This window comes from Eurosta solidaginis, chromosome 3 (genome assembly GCF_040869045.1).
Source record: "Eurosta solidaginis isolate ZX-2024a chromosome 3, ASM4086904v1, whole genome shotgun sequence".
Classification (NCBI taxonomy): domain Eukaryota; kingdom Metazoa; phylum Arthropoda; class Insecta; order Diptera; family Tephritidae; genus Eurosta; species Eurosta solidaginis.
Genome location: NC_090321.1, coordinates 239,624,265 through 239,639,259, shown reverse-complemented (window position 1 = coordinate 239,639,259; position 14,995 = coordinate 239,624,265). Strand labels below are relative to the sequence as shown.

At 34.9% G+C, this 14,995-nt stretch overlaps 2 protein-coding genes across 4 annotated transcripts in view; both read left to right on the top strand.

Annotated features, from left to right (window-relative positions):
• Positions 1–952: 952 nt before the first annotated feature.
• The window catches only part of LOC137245271 (uncharacterized), a 42,703-nt gene continuing 28,660 nt past the window's right edge, over positions 953–14,995 (top strand). The window contains exons 1-3 of one of the 3 annotated variants that reach the window (XM_067775643.1): positions 953–1,111; positions 1,207–1,418; positions 1,739–1,796. In XM_067775643.1, the coding sequence (XP_067631744.1) occupies positions 1,353–1,418; positions 1,739–1,796 (124 nt within the window). In that variant the 5' untranslated portion in view covers positions 953–1,111; positions 1,207–1,352. Of the gene's footprint in view, positions 1,419–1,738; positions 1,797–14,627; positions 14,953–14,995 lie in introns of those variants that run through there. The other 2 variants (XM_067775642.1, XM_067775641.1) reach the window with 2 other exon arrangements.
• On the top strand, positions 2,484–9,912 carry LOC137245270 (uncharacterized). Its single transcript, XM_067775640.1, has one exon. The coding sequence runs from the start codon at positions 8,251–8,253 to the stop codon at positions 9,388–9,390; it is 1,140 nt and encodes a 379-aa protein (XP_067631741.1). The 5' UTR covers positions 2,484–8,250; the 3' UTR covers positions 9,391–9,912.

Below are 14,995 nucleotides of genomic sequence, written 5' to 3'. Positions count from 1 at the left end.
CTATAGCAGGAAATATTTCTAGGAAAATGAACGAGATCGGTTAAAGACCACGACCACTTTTATACACAAGATTTTTGAAAGGGTCGCAGACGAAAAAAATACCGAAAAAGAGCTTTGTGTTGACAGAATTTTACTTTCTAACATTAAATTGGGAAACACTAAAATTTTTGAAAATGGGTGTGGCACCGCCCCTTTTATGACTAAGCAATTTTCTATGTTTTGGGAGCCATAACTCGAAGAAAAATTAACATATCGTAATGAAATTGTGTACACATATTTTCCTTATAGCAGAAAATGTTTCTAGTAAAAATGGACGGGATCGTTTAAAGGGCACGGCAACTTAGATATAAAACAAGTTTAAAAGGGTCGTAGACAAGAATAATAAGCTATAACTTAGCAAAAAATAGTTTTGAATCAATGATATTTTACTTATCAAGTTTTATTGTAAGAGGAAATGGGGAGGCATTTTTTTAAACGGGCGGTGCCACCTGTTATGTAGAAAAGTACTTTATCTGAAATGAAATGTACAATTGAAGGTCACGCTGAGTATATAATGTTCGATTACACCCGAACTTAGACATCTTAACTTGTTAAATTTATCTTTAAATACATCTTCAAAAATTTGTTTTTGTAGATAAGGAATTCATTATACCCCGAATTGGATTTTCACTTCGCCTTTTTCAATGAGTGAATTCAATTAAAAGAAATTTTGAATACGCATCAATGCGTGTGGAAACTCCAAGTTTTTCTTTATACCTACTTAAATAACTACATTGAAACGAAACTCTCAACATTTCCTCAAAACAAAGCATTTCCTTAAAATTACCTACAAGCGTTCAAATTTGCTCACATTTGGGGAATTACCCACAAAACGACAACGCTGATATGTACGTGGTATGTAAATGTGAAGATTGAATTATTTATTAATAAGTCCATTCGTTATTGACTTTTAACGCAAGAAAGACATCATTTGTGAAATATCGCAAAGTATTTATAGAACGTGCGAGTGATAAGGAAATCTATATTTGTATTTTTTTAGATTTAACAATGCTGTTGTTGCTTTTTCAAATTGTTATTTTTTAGCAACTAAAACATAAATAATAGGCACAGGGTATATATGTACCTTAAATCAAATTAACTAAATCAAAACAATGCGATATACTTGTCTAATGAAATCCAATTTGTGTATAATGAAATTCTTATTAGTGCAAGCAACTTAAATAATTACTAAACAAAAATAATATATGTCATATTTACCTATAAACAAATAAAAAAGAAATTTACTGTGTAAATAAAGGCAGATAAAACTTAAATCGAATAACGATAAACTAATTAGAATTGTTTGCTCAAATATGGATGACACCAATATTTGCGTTATATCATTAGTAATAATAGTGTTTGTAATATTTATTATACGTGTAAGTAATTTTTTTAAATAATACTTATCACTTCGGCTATTCGTGTAGGCGTGCCTATCAATATTTCTGCTTATGTGGCTATATTTTTTACTTTATTCAAAAAATAAAAAAAAAAAAACAATATACACTAGACAACAAAAATTTTAAAAATATAATTGATAAATACGGTTATGTGAATTGGCCAATTATTAAACAACAGTAATAATTATATTCAAATTCAAGCGCAATCCCTTTAATTGTAGACGTTTAGAATTGTGCCTTTACCTAAGGTCTCTTTTTAACCTCTTCAAATTAAAGCACACCGTTCTCTTTGTTTACAGATAATTTCCTTATCAATGCGAAATGTAATTTTATTACGACAAGTAAAGCATGAAGAAGGTAAGTGACATGTGAGTATAGGGTATGGCAAACTTGTAGTATCCATATTCATATATAAAACAGCCGAACAAACCAGCCTTTTGGAAATCAATGGGAGCTTTCAGGAAACATAAAGCAGTCGTTGAGTGATAACTTTCTGAATGCACTGTTGAGTAATTACGATTCACTCAACGGTCGGAATTTTGCATCAAATGACTGAGAATAAATATTTTTTTTGGTTACGAATAACATTTTTCCCATTTCATATTATGGTGAAGTGGAAAAAATAATTTAAATTCTTTTCCTTAAAGTTTAAGGATAGTTATTTCATTTGACAGTTGGCTCAACTCGCTGTCATAAGACAACATTTTTATTACTTAATTGAAAGAAACAACGTATCAACAAAAATAGTGTTCCCTGAAAGCGCCCAATGTAAATTGGTCAATGGTGCCATACCATAACGCTCTAGTCAAAAACATACTGCAACGAATTTAGGGAAATTCCGCTTATTTGAAACCGTCTGCTAACGTTCGAATCGCTAAACTGTTGAATAAATCACTCCAGTTTTTTTAGTTTTTTGCCATATCTATCCATATTTTTAATATCTTTATTGTTTTAGGTTTGGGTATGTTTTGAACAGTTGTAACTTATTATTTGTGCAAATTGTTATATACAATTTTTCGCATTTTCTTCTTTTTTTTGAAACTATGGTAATATTTTTTTAAGGCGCCAACCGATGCCAATAGTCATGGTTAATTGAAAATATGGTTTAGACTAAAGATGGCTATGTCAACTTTGCCAGGGTCTTTAGTGTGTAAGTTAACACAACAAACGTTGCAATAACAAAATTATTGCATCACAGCAATATCAAGTGACAATGCGAACATTTAACCTGATTGTTTCCCATGGGCAAACGACACCACACGCGCTACCAAAATATGATGACGCTGCTACAACAAACCCGGCAAATATTCCCAGCACATGCAAGTGCAACGTGACCTGACAAACATACAAATATAGAATTAGCCGTAAAGTAGAATTAAGAATAATTGTAAAGTTAGTTCTAATTTGAAAGTGAACAAATAAAGTCGGACTTCGTGTCCACAAAAAAATATATTTTTTTAAGGATTTAATGTAGTAAAATCCTAACTGGCGCCCAAGCGGTAATAATCGGGTGAAAACGCGCAATAAAATCGTTGTGGCAAAGACACCTCAAGCAGTTGCAAGCCACCGTGAGTTTGATCGGAAATCAGTTAAAGTACTTAATCGGCCGATAAAAAACAAGCGCCAACCCGGAACGATCGCGCCAACCCGACAAAGGACCAAGTGCAGGAAAAGAGGCCCCCCAGTAGCGAAAGCAAAAAGGAAATACACAGAGATTAGCCGCCTGCCCAGGAAATGAGGATGTTCCTGATTATAGCGTAAGGAAATTAGAATTTTAAGAAAAACCTGTGAATCAAGTGAAAATTTTTAAAGAAAAGTGAAAATAAGAAAAGAAAATTTATTTAAAGAAAATTGAATAGTATAAAATATCTAAAACAAGTAATTTTATTAGAAAAGCCACGAATTAAGTGGAAAATTTTTTAAAGAAAAGTGAATATAAGAAAAGAAAATTTATTTAAAGAAATTCAATAATATAAAAATATTTAAAACAAGTAATTTTATAGGAAAATCCACGAACTAAGTGGGAAATTTTTTAGAGAAAAGTGAATATAAGAAAAGGAAATTTGTTTAAAGAAAATTTAATACCATAAAAATAGTTAAAACAAGTAATTTTGTAGGAAAATCTATGAATTAAGCGGAAACCTTTTTAAAGAAAAGTGAAAGTAAGAAAAGAAAATTAATTTAAAGGAAATTTAATAGGAAACAATTTTTAAGTGAGATAATTTTTAAAGAAAAGTGAATTTAGAAAAGAAACAAATTTTGAGAAAATTTAATAGTATAAGAACATTCAAAATAGGGAAACAAAACTAACGGTAGGACATAGGATAGGATTTAACAATCAAATTCTAAACTACAATACTAGGTTGTGCAAAAAAAAAAAAAAAAAAAAAAAAAATCTGCAGTTCACCACCCACAATATAAAATTTAGGAAAAGCTAGGAAATAAACTATAGCAACAAATAGCCATTAAAAGAAGTATAAACGCTCATAAAATGATCCGACCAAGTGTGCTGAACCCCCAAGCTAATCAAGCTCCCCAACCCGCCCAACCCTTACCTCAAACATCAAGTAGCCAAAGCAACTCCACTACCGAATTAGAAGCCCTAATTACTTCAGTTGTCACTAGAATACTTAGGAACGAAGGACGACAACAATTCCAAGCCCTACACTTATGTCTCAAACTCGAAAACCAAGTTGCCCGTAGCAGCTATTCCTTTACACAACCAAGCACGACTCGAAAAGCCAATCCCATTTTCACACCTTTACTGCCACCAAGGAACCCGCAGTACAAACCTCAACCATTCTATCCGCAACTCGCGTATATCCCAGGACCGCACATGCAACCTCGACACCAACAGTTGCCCCAATATTACCAACAAGTCACCCAACCAAACCATCAAACTCAACAACCTTGGCAAAACTATCGCCAAACCCAACCACCTAGACCAACGGCACCGAAGCCGCAACCTCGTCCAGAGCCTATGGACATCGATCGCTCCACCCAGTCGAGAGCACTAAACTACATGAATAGGCCAAACTTCAATAAACCAGCCGAAAAAAGGACGTCAAACCTTTCGCAACAAATTCCATTTAAACAGCAACGGAATTTTCACATAGACACATCCACACAAGACGAACAATATTACCAGGAAGACCAGCACTATCACCAAAACTGGACACCAACCGAAGAGGAATACGAGAGATACGTAGCCAATGCAGAGCACGAAGATTTACTGCAAGAACACCCTGACGATAATAAAGCAGATTATATTGATGTTAATTTTTTAGGATGAAGAGTTCCTCGTTACCCTACGTTGAGTTTAGAACGAGGAACGGGAAAATCCTTAAAATATTAATTGACACCGGTTCAAGTAAAAACTATATACAACCTCAATTTGTTTCGAAGCCCATCCCCAACGAGAAACCCTTTTTCGCAAATTCAATAGCGGGTCAAATTAAGATCACCCACCACACAATAATAAATCTTTTCGGAAAAGATAATGCAAATTTAAAATTTTTTATTTTGCCAGAATTAAAATCCTTTGATGGGATCATCGGCAACGATAGTCTCAAAGATCTCCATGCAACCATTAACGTTCGTGATGATATAATCAAGTTCGGTAATGGTAAAGAAGTTAAAATTAAACAAATGCTTTCCCCTGCCGTAAACAAAATCGAAGTTAGGACCGAACATATGACACCCTCTCAAAAATTTTATATGCAACAACTTGTAAAAAAATATGATCAATTATTTACTGAGCCAAACGAAAAGCTAACCTACACAACTACCGTAGTAGGCGAAATAAGGACGTCTTCCGACACGCCCGTATACACTAGGTATTACCCATACCCTGTTGGAATGAGAGAATTTGTCACCAATGAAATTCAAAGCTTACTTAATGATGGCATAATAAGGCCATCGCGTTCCCCATACAACTCACCTGTATGGGTAGTCCCAAAAAAACTAGATGCCTCTGGGAAAAAAAAGTACAGACTCGTAATCGACTACAGGAAATTGAACAAGGTAACTGTGGCCGATAGGTATCCAATTCCCGAGATTAACGAAATAATTGCGCAACTAGGAAATAATAAATACTTTTCCGTACTGGACTTAAAAAGCGGATTCCATCAGATACCTTTAAAGGAATCTGACATCGAAAAAACAGCCTTTTCTGTCAACAATGGCAAGTATGAGTTTACACGACTCCATTTTGGGCTGAAAAACGCGCCATCCATATTTCAAAGGGCCTTAGATGACATTCTAAGGAATTACATAGGTAAAACCTGTTATGTCTATATCGACGACATTATAGTTTTCGGCGACAATGAAGAAAGCCACCTCCGAAATATCGAACAAATATTTCGCACTCTACAAGAAGCGAATATGAAGGTACAATTAGATAAATGTGAATTCTTTCGAAAAGAAGTAGAATTCTTAGGATTCATCATCTCACCTGACGGCATCAGAACCAACCCTTCAAAGGTCGAAGCAATTCAAAAATTCCCATGTCCAAAAACTTTGAAAGATTTAAGATCTTTCCTTGGACTATCCGGATACTACCGCCGCTTTATCAGGGATTACGCTAAGTTAGCGAAACCCCTGACCACGCTTTTAAGAGGGGAGGAGGGACGCATTTCGAAGAATGCATCCAGTAAAAAACAAATAACTCTCGACAGCACAGCATTAGACGCCTTCAACAAATTAAAATATTCACTTGTGTCAAAGGAAGTAGTTTTAGCATATCCTGACTTTACTCAGGACTTTCATCTCACCACCGACGCCTCCAACTACGCGATCGGCGCCGTTCTCGAACAATCAGGCAAACCAATAGCCTACATATCCCGTTCGTTAACAAAAGCCGAAGAAGCATACGCTGCAAACGAAAAAGAGATGCTAGCGATAATTTGGGCAGCCAATAGTTTCAGAAATTATTTATACGGTTCACCTAAAGTGGTAATCTTCACGGACCACCAACCCTTGACTTTCGCTTTAAGCAACAAAAACTACAATGGCAAGATGAAGAGGTGGAAGTGCATCCTGGAAGAGTATAACTATGAACTACAATATAAACCAGGAAGAACCAATGTAGTTGCCGATGCACTCTCTAGGCCTCCTAGAACAGAAAACAATAGCCTTTCAACTGCCACTTGTCACAGCAGCGATAGTTCCTCACACGACCTAATACCCAGTTTGGAAACACCCATTAACGTATTCAAAAACCAAATCCTCTTAAAATCAGGCCCGATATCAACATATCAATTCAAAATAGTTTTCCCGACTTATCATAGACACATTGTAGAGGAACCAGACTACGATACTACCCGACTCATTAATATCCTTAAAAGATATTTGAATCCATCCGTTATAAACTGTATAAAAGCAGAAGAATCAGTAATGGGGAAAATCCAAGAAATCTACCCCATCCATTTTAGATCTTACAAAATAAGGTTCACCCAAAAACAAGTACAGGACATCATAAGTGAACAGGAGCAAGAGGAAATGATCATAAAGACTCATCGAAGAGCACACCGAAACCATTGTGAAAACAAAACCCAAATTTTAGAAAACTACTTTTTCCCAGCCATGTCCAGGAAAATAAAAAATACAATTAAGAACTGTTTGGTATGCAGCGAGAATAAATACGATCGCCATCCCAATAACCCCGAATTGAAAAAGACGCCATTACCACAGTACCCAGGACACATCCTTCACATCGATATATACGCAACAGAAAAGAACCTAGTACTAACGGCAATCGATAAATTCTCGAAATACGTTCAGACGAAAATTATAAAATCCAGAGCAATAGAACACGTGAAAGAGCCCTTGCGTGAACTTTTATTCCAATTTGGCGTCCCAGAACTCATAGTCATAGACAATGAGACAAGCCTCAATTCCGCATCCATTACCTTTATGCTCGAGGACACCCTCGGCATCCGAATATACAAAACTCCTCCATATAAAAGTTCGGTTAACGGACAAATAGAACGCTTTCATTCCACCCTTACAGAATTAATACGTTGCCTAAAAGCTGAACGAAATTTCTCATCATTCCCCGAACTTTTGGACAGAGCAGTTTACGAGTACAACTATACAGTACATTCCACAACAGGACGAAGACCAATTGAAGTATTTTTCGAACGAAACGTTAGTACAGACCCAAGCCAATTTGAACAAGCTAGGAGAGAAATTACAGAAAAACTCAGGGAAAAACAGAATAAGGACCTTACCCAACACAACAAAAAACGCACACCCACAAAAACATACATGCCAGGAGACATTGTATTCGTAAAAATTGACAAACGACTAGGATCCAAGATATCCCCAAAATACAGAAAAGAAATAGTAAAAGAAGATAAAAGCACGACAATTATAACTGAATCAGGAAGGATGGTACATAAAAGTAATATTAAAAGTTAATAATTCCTACATTTATAGACTTCATCTCCTCCTACCGATTAACGGAGACGTAGAAATCTTGGACTACACGCACTCCTATTTAGTGACCATCAATAATGGACTCGCCAAAATTCAGGACGGTACCTTTAGACTTATTCACGTAATTGACCTTAATAAGTACGAAGCACTTTTGACGGACATTCACACTCACCTAACAGAGCGACTACCTAAGGACAGTTTTCTTTATCCAATCCTTAAACATGAAACAAACCAAACCCTCGAAATCCTTGAATCCCTTAAACCAATAAAGAAACTACGTAAAGAAAGAGCTATTAATATTCTAGGCACTGCGTGGAAATATCTGGCTGGATCACCGGACCACGATGACCTAGAAATCATTAACAACAACCTGATGAACCTAAATGAAAATAACAATAAACAAACGATAATAAATGAACTTTTTAGTAAAAGGTTAAGCAATATTACCATAATGACAAATTCAATTTTAAATGCAATAAGTAAGGATAATAGTATAATCGATGAAATTGTAGTAGATTTGCAAAGTAAAATAAGGTTAATAAAAGATGAATTAATAAATATAAAATACGCCATACAATGGGCTAAAGGAAATATCCTTAATACTGTAATACTTAACAAACAGGAAGTAAAAGTAGCATTAGAAAAATTAAAGGCAGAAGAAATGCCATTTAACAACGCAGAAGAAGCGTTAGAATTTTCAAAAATAAATGTTTTATGTAAAGAAATGATAATTATCTATATGGTAAAAATTCCACTTACAAGTAATGAAACTTTTAGGAAAATAATATTAAGGCCAGTAAAAAAACAAAATAATATTGCAATAAATATTCAATACGATGAAATTTTGAAATGTAAAAACATTACATACGGCATTCGTAAGCCATGCGAAATATACAATGAAATATCAATATGTAATAGAAATAATTTAGTAGACTTAAGCGAAGATCAATGTATACCTAGATTAATAAATTGTTTGAATTCGAGTTGCTCTACGATGTCAGGTCAGCACATATCTGGGGTAGAAGAAGTACAACCAGGCATTATCCTGCTAAACAACTTCAATGGTCAGATAGAAGTTAACGAGGCACCACAAGAACTTAATGGGACACACCTTATCCAATTTTATAATTCAACAGTAAAAATAAATAATCAGTTATACAGAAATATTGCATCCCAACCATTTGAAGCCATACCTTCAGTCCTGCAGCTAACCCCAGCTGAAAAAGGTCATATGGACATTTTATCATTAGAAGTTCTGCAAGAGCTACACATCAACAACACAAAGCGAATTGATTTTTTGAGAAAGACAACATTTTCTATTGGGACACTGACAATCGTAACCATCATAGCGCTGGTGGGTATATTAATTATCACCCGTACACGTAAATCAATTAGTATTGAATACATTGGAAAAAGCCAAGCAGCTCAAGCCGAAATTCCTACAGGGGTTTTACCCAGCCAGACGAATAAAATCCCGACCTACATCAAGTTCAATGATCTTCCCTTCTTCTAATGACCGAGGACGTTCATTCTTGAGTGGGGGATAGTTAACACAACAAACGTTGCAATAACAAAATTATTGCATCACAGCAATATCAAGTGACAATGCGAACATTTAACCTGATTGTTTCCCATGGGCAAACGACACCATACGCGCTACCAAAATATGATGACGCTGCTACAACAAACCCGGCAAATATTCCCAGCACATGCAAGTGCAACGTGACCTGACAAACATACAAATATAGAATTAGCCGTAAAGTAGAATTAAGAATAATTGTAAAGTTAGTTCTAATTTGAAAGTGAACAAATAAAGTCGGACTTCGTGTCCACAAAAAAATATATTTTTTTAAGGATTTAATGTAGTAAAATCCTAACTTGTATGCGATATTAGGGAGGCATTTTTCACGTGATACTTATTCTGGCCAATAAATACCGATACGATACATTTATTCTTATGTACAATAATAAGCACACTGTCTCATTAAAACAAACCAATTAAACGAATCAGCACCACTTGAAAAGATGGGTGCCGGTACGTATACGGAACATTTTTAAAACAGTTATATATCTGTGGTCACAAGGCTTAACAGCACAAATGCGTTTTTTAGAAAAGCATTTTAAAGATTTAAATTATAATCTGAAAAAAGTTTTCGTGGGAATCGAACAAACTTTTTTTGGAATATCTCAGATGATATTATATGCATCTTATGCTGGCAGGTAACTTACATAAATACTATTAGTTTTCCAAATACGATTAAAAACGTAATTTATACCTAAGTAAGTCAAGTTATTTTATTTGACACAAATAAGTCGTCTAGGAAAAAGAACATATCTCTTATTATGATTACAAATAATAGGAAATAAAGCATAGAACAAAGGCATAAGTTAAGTAATGATACGCATGGAAGGAAAATATATTGAATAAAACATTACAAGTCTACTTATGTACGTTTTCGAACAACAAACTTATTATGGAATAAAAGCACAAGTTAGATATGCTATTTTTCCGCTGTTTGCCTTTTCTTAATATCTCGTTAACTATTGGAGTGATCTTCACAAAATTTTGACACAATATGAAATCGAATAAGGAAAATTCAACCATGATAATAACTCAATTTTGCCAAAACTGGACTTGTGCTGTTAAGCCTTGTGACTACAGATATGTATGTACATATGTATATACATACAAATATTCAAGTGAAGCTAATATACCTAAGCATTTTAAAAATGAACGGTTGTTTGTATGGCGTGGTCAATTCCAAGCCAACGCAACATCAACAATTTGGAAGCAAAAGTGTATCAGTGAAAATTCATCTCCCTCGCAGATCCGTTCGGAGTCGGTATTAAATATGTGGGTCACGTTCTGCCAATTCGTAAGGAAACTTAAAAGGAGCACGACGCAAATAGGAAGAAAAGCTCGGCCTAAATCTACCCAGAGGTAAACAGCGCCAGTATTCTTTATTTGTACTTATTAAAAAGTCTGCCAGACTTTTAAGGGTCAATTAATGGTGACTTATAACCATAAAACCATAACCAGATAAAACAGCTGATCGAACCTGCCTTATGGAAATCAATGTAATCGATTAATGGTGCCATACCATAACCCCTACAAGAATACTGACTATCATATGACTATCATCTGATTGTCAGCAATGTCAACCTAACCATCAGCGCCTCATACAAACTTTCTATCACGAACTTAAGGGTACTTGCGCAAATGTGATGTAAACAACTGTGTACGTGTGAGTTTTTGTCTCCTTCTTATGCACCAACATGGCCTACTGATTAAGTATATAGCCGTACTGCTCACTCTCATTCCTTTTCCTGGATCAGTGCTGACACTCTAACTATCAAAAAGTGTCATAAATGATAGTTTACTGTAGATATCAGGTTTGACTATACTATCATAAATGACCATTGTTATATTCCGCAAAAAATGAAACAATGCTTTTTGCTTTTTATTTACTTTATTTCATTACGTTTTTAATTTTGTACGTGATAAAAGCATACGTGTTTTTATTTGTTTAAAATAAATAAAAAAAAAATAAATAGTTATATAAGAATTCGAGTTCAGAATGTTCAATTTAAATTTAGAAAATAATAAAACAACAGAAGAGCGTTTTCCTCGTGCGGAAACACATTTAAAAATGAATCACCACTAACCACTATTATTTTTCGCGTATCAATTTTTTGAGTGCGCCCCATACATTCCGACAGCTTTTGGTATTTTTTAATATTATTTCCGATTTTTTTTCTTTTAGCATGGAGCTTTCAAATGCTCTCTTTTTCATTTTTTAAACTTATTTTTTATATGGTTTTCGTCGGTTGAAAATGACAGAATTTAAAAAATAACAAAACAACCGTGATAATAATTTGATTGTCATATGACAGTCAGTAGTGACAACATGATTAAATCGGATAAACTGTTCTCGCATACATAAAATTCCGTTGAGAATTATGTATCTGTCTCACATGCATAATGGTATCTGCTGTATGTTATTTTGTTCTGTACCACACAGCAACATTGTCGAGATCAGATTGGATCCTTTCCGCGTCAGTGGCATTCCAGATGGTTCCAAAAACCTTTAAATCATCAGCGTACAAAAGAAAGTTAGAGTGCTGAAAGCGGGCCGAAATATCATTTGTAAAGATAACAAAAAGCAGTGGCCCCAAAATACTACCTTGCGGCACGCCAGAGGTGGCAATAAAAGAGTCAGGGTGACTATTATCAATTACGACAACACAACTACGCTGTTGAAGATATGACCTTATCCAGGAAAGAAATGTTGAGTGGAAACCCAAAGAATGCAATTTAGAAATTAGGGTTGAGTGACTAACTTTATCAAATGCTTTTGAGAAATCAGTGTATACAGTATCGACTTGTAAACGATTATTAAACGCGGATAGGCAATAGTCAGAAAAAATTGCTAAATTTGTCACAGTGGATCTACCGGACATGAAACCATGCTGACTGTTACTGATAAGATGTTTTACCGCAAAATACATTTTTTGTTTCACAATATACTCAAAAAGTTTAGAAATAGTCGACAACTTTGCTATGGGTCTATAATTAGCGACGTTATTTTTATTGCCGCTCTTGAAAACAGGGCTAATGAAAGTTATTTTCCATACATCGATAAATTCACCACACTCGAGAGATTTGTTAAAAATAAGGAGTGGGATCGCCAATGCCAAACAATTTTCAAAAAGATAAGACGATAGGCCGTCAATATCGGTAAAGGTGGATGATTTTATGTTTTGGATTCCTTCCACAACATCTTTAAGGGATAAGGTCAAAGCGCCAAAGTTGGTAGATGAGTCAGCCCAAACGGGGACCTCCGGCCGGAATTCCGTTTGCGCAACAAAGTTGGAGCGAAAAAAATTTGCAAAGAGATTAGCTGGTGAAGAGGCATGTTCAGTATTATAGAAAACTGATGCCGGAATACTAGAGCATAGCTTTTTGGATTTTACGTAATTCCAAAACGTCTTAAGATTTTCTTTAATACCAAGTTCAAAGTTACGAACAAAATTTTTGTGGAGTCTTTTGCTCAATACTTTAAATTTTTTAGAATAACGAAGGAATCTAGATCTATAGACCAAGGACTTAGTGAGTTTGAATTTTTTGAAGAATCTATTTCTTAAATTATTTAGCCGCTTCAGCTTTCTAGTATACCACGGAATCTTGTAACGACGCGCTTTTTTCCGAGGTATATTCTCAATACAAATTTGGTTAACAACAGTTTTAAAAATGTTGAAACAACTAGAAAGATCCTTTCCCAGAAAAAGATACTCCCAGTCAATGGCCGAAACTTCCAGAAAAATCATATCAAAGTATCTGCGTTTAAATGAAAAGCTATGGGTATCGTCATATGGACGGATACCACAAAAGGTATAAAATAACATGTCCAAGGTAAGCGGGATGTGATGCAAACTTGCGCAAGACAACGGGTCAAGACATTCACTAAGAGTACAGTTGACATTATCATTAACGAAGACAAGGTCCAGAGTTCTCGATAACTGATTTGTGAAGCTGTTTTTCTGGGAAAGATTGACACTTAAGAAATTATCAATGAGGTACATCTCAGCAGTACTGCTTACATTTTTAGAGACTAAAGTGTAGCTATCGTTAGCATAGGACCACTCAATATTGGGTAGATTGAAGTCACCAAGTATACAAAAGTTACTACCATCATGATTACGAACAAGATCTATAACGTTGTCAACATGTGATTTGTAGAGAGATTCCATACTAAAAGGTGGAATGTATGAAACGCAAATGAACATCACGGAGCAGTCACGAACTGAGACACAAAGTTGATCCAAAAGTGAATCCACCTAACGTGGATACAGACTGCTTCTCTATAGCGCGTTGTGCGAAATACTGAAGCTCAAAGTCAACGAACTGGTTGGACTTATGAAGTGAATCGATACACACAGTACTTTTGACTGCGCGAAAAAATGTTGTCTGTATTATGCTACTATGTCTGAAAAAGCTTACAGGTTTTTGTCAAATAGTGTTGAACAACACCATTACCACCGTAAGAATTGGGAAAACGAAATACTTGCTTCCTTCAAGACAGAATCGACGCTGTCGCAATGGAAACTGTAAACGAATCCATTTATCTGGGAACCAGCATTTACAGCGGAAACAATATCAGCCTAGAAAACTAATGGAGAATTACTCTTGCTAGTAAGTAGATTTTTTGGAAAGAGTAGGTAATTGCAATTAGAAGTCCTTTCTTTAAACTTCTCCTCATATATGAATCGGAATCATGGACTGTGCCCAGCCAAAAGGCTTCGCTGGTTAGGACACTCATCGCATTTGGCGGCAAGGAACAGACCTCCTTTGAGACAGATTGAGGAATACGTGATCTCTTTTGGCGCACTCAAACACATTAGGGTGGGTTAAATGTTTAGCCAATATTTTCGTACCAGTTTAGAATTCTAAACACAATTCTACGGAATTAAGTCCTATAGATAATAGGTCTGAAAAAAATAGGTGACTAGAAATTCGAAAATTCTTTCTATTAAAATCGACACACCCTTATGTACATACTATATAAACAAATATGCCTTATGTGATTTATCATTTGCTGTGTCCCCCAAAAGAAACCATAGATAAAGATTGTGCATATTTTCTAAGTTTTGTAATCCTTTCCGATAAATACTAGTTTTTTCGCACATAATTTAACAAACAAAAAATCTAAAATCAAAAAATTTAGCTGCTATTTTTAATACATTTACCACGGCCCAACATTAGTTGTTTGAAAACTTTTGCTTCGTAACGTTCGGTGATTTTAAAATATATTCAATAATGTTAATAACAAACTTAACAACAACAAACGGTACAGTTGTTGTTACGCCAAATCCATATAATTTTACTACATCTAGTAATGATGTCCTTTTAACAACAATAACTATTAGTTCGACTAATCAAAATGTTCCATGGCAGTATTCAACAACTCAGCCAGAAGGTTCTGGAATTATTATTACCGATAATTATTGGTATTGGAGCGGTCTTTACTATTTCTTCTTTTGGTTCATTGTAGTCATTACCATTGGCTCAGTTGCGGTATGCATTGGAAATATTTCTTTTTGCATTGGTGTTTCATCTT

Excerpts from the sequence above, each read along its gene's own strand:
- LOC137245270 (XM_067775640.1), top strand. The coding sequence starts at position 8,251 with ATGAACCTAAATGAAAATAACAATAAACAAACGATAATAAATGAACTT.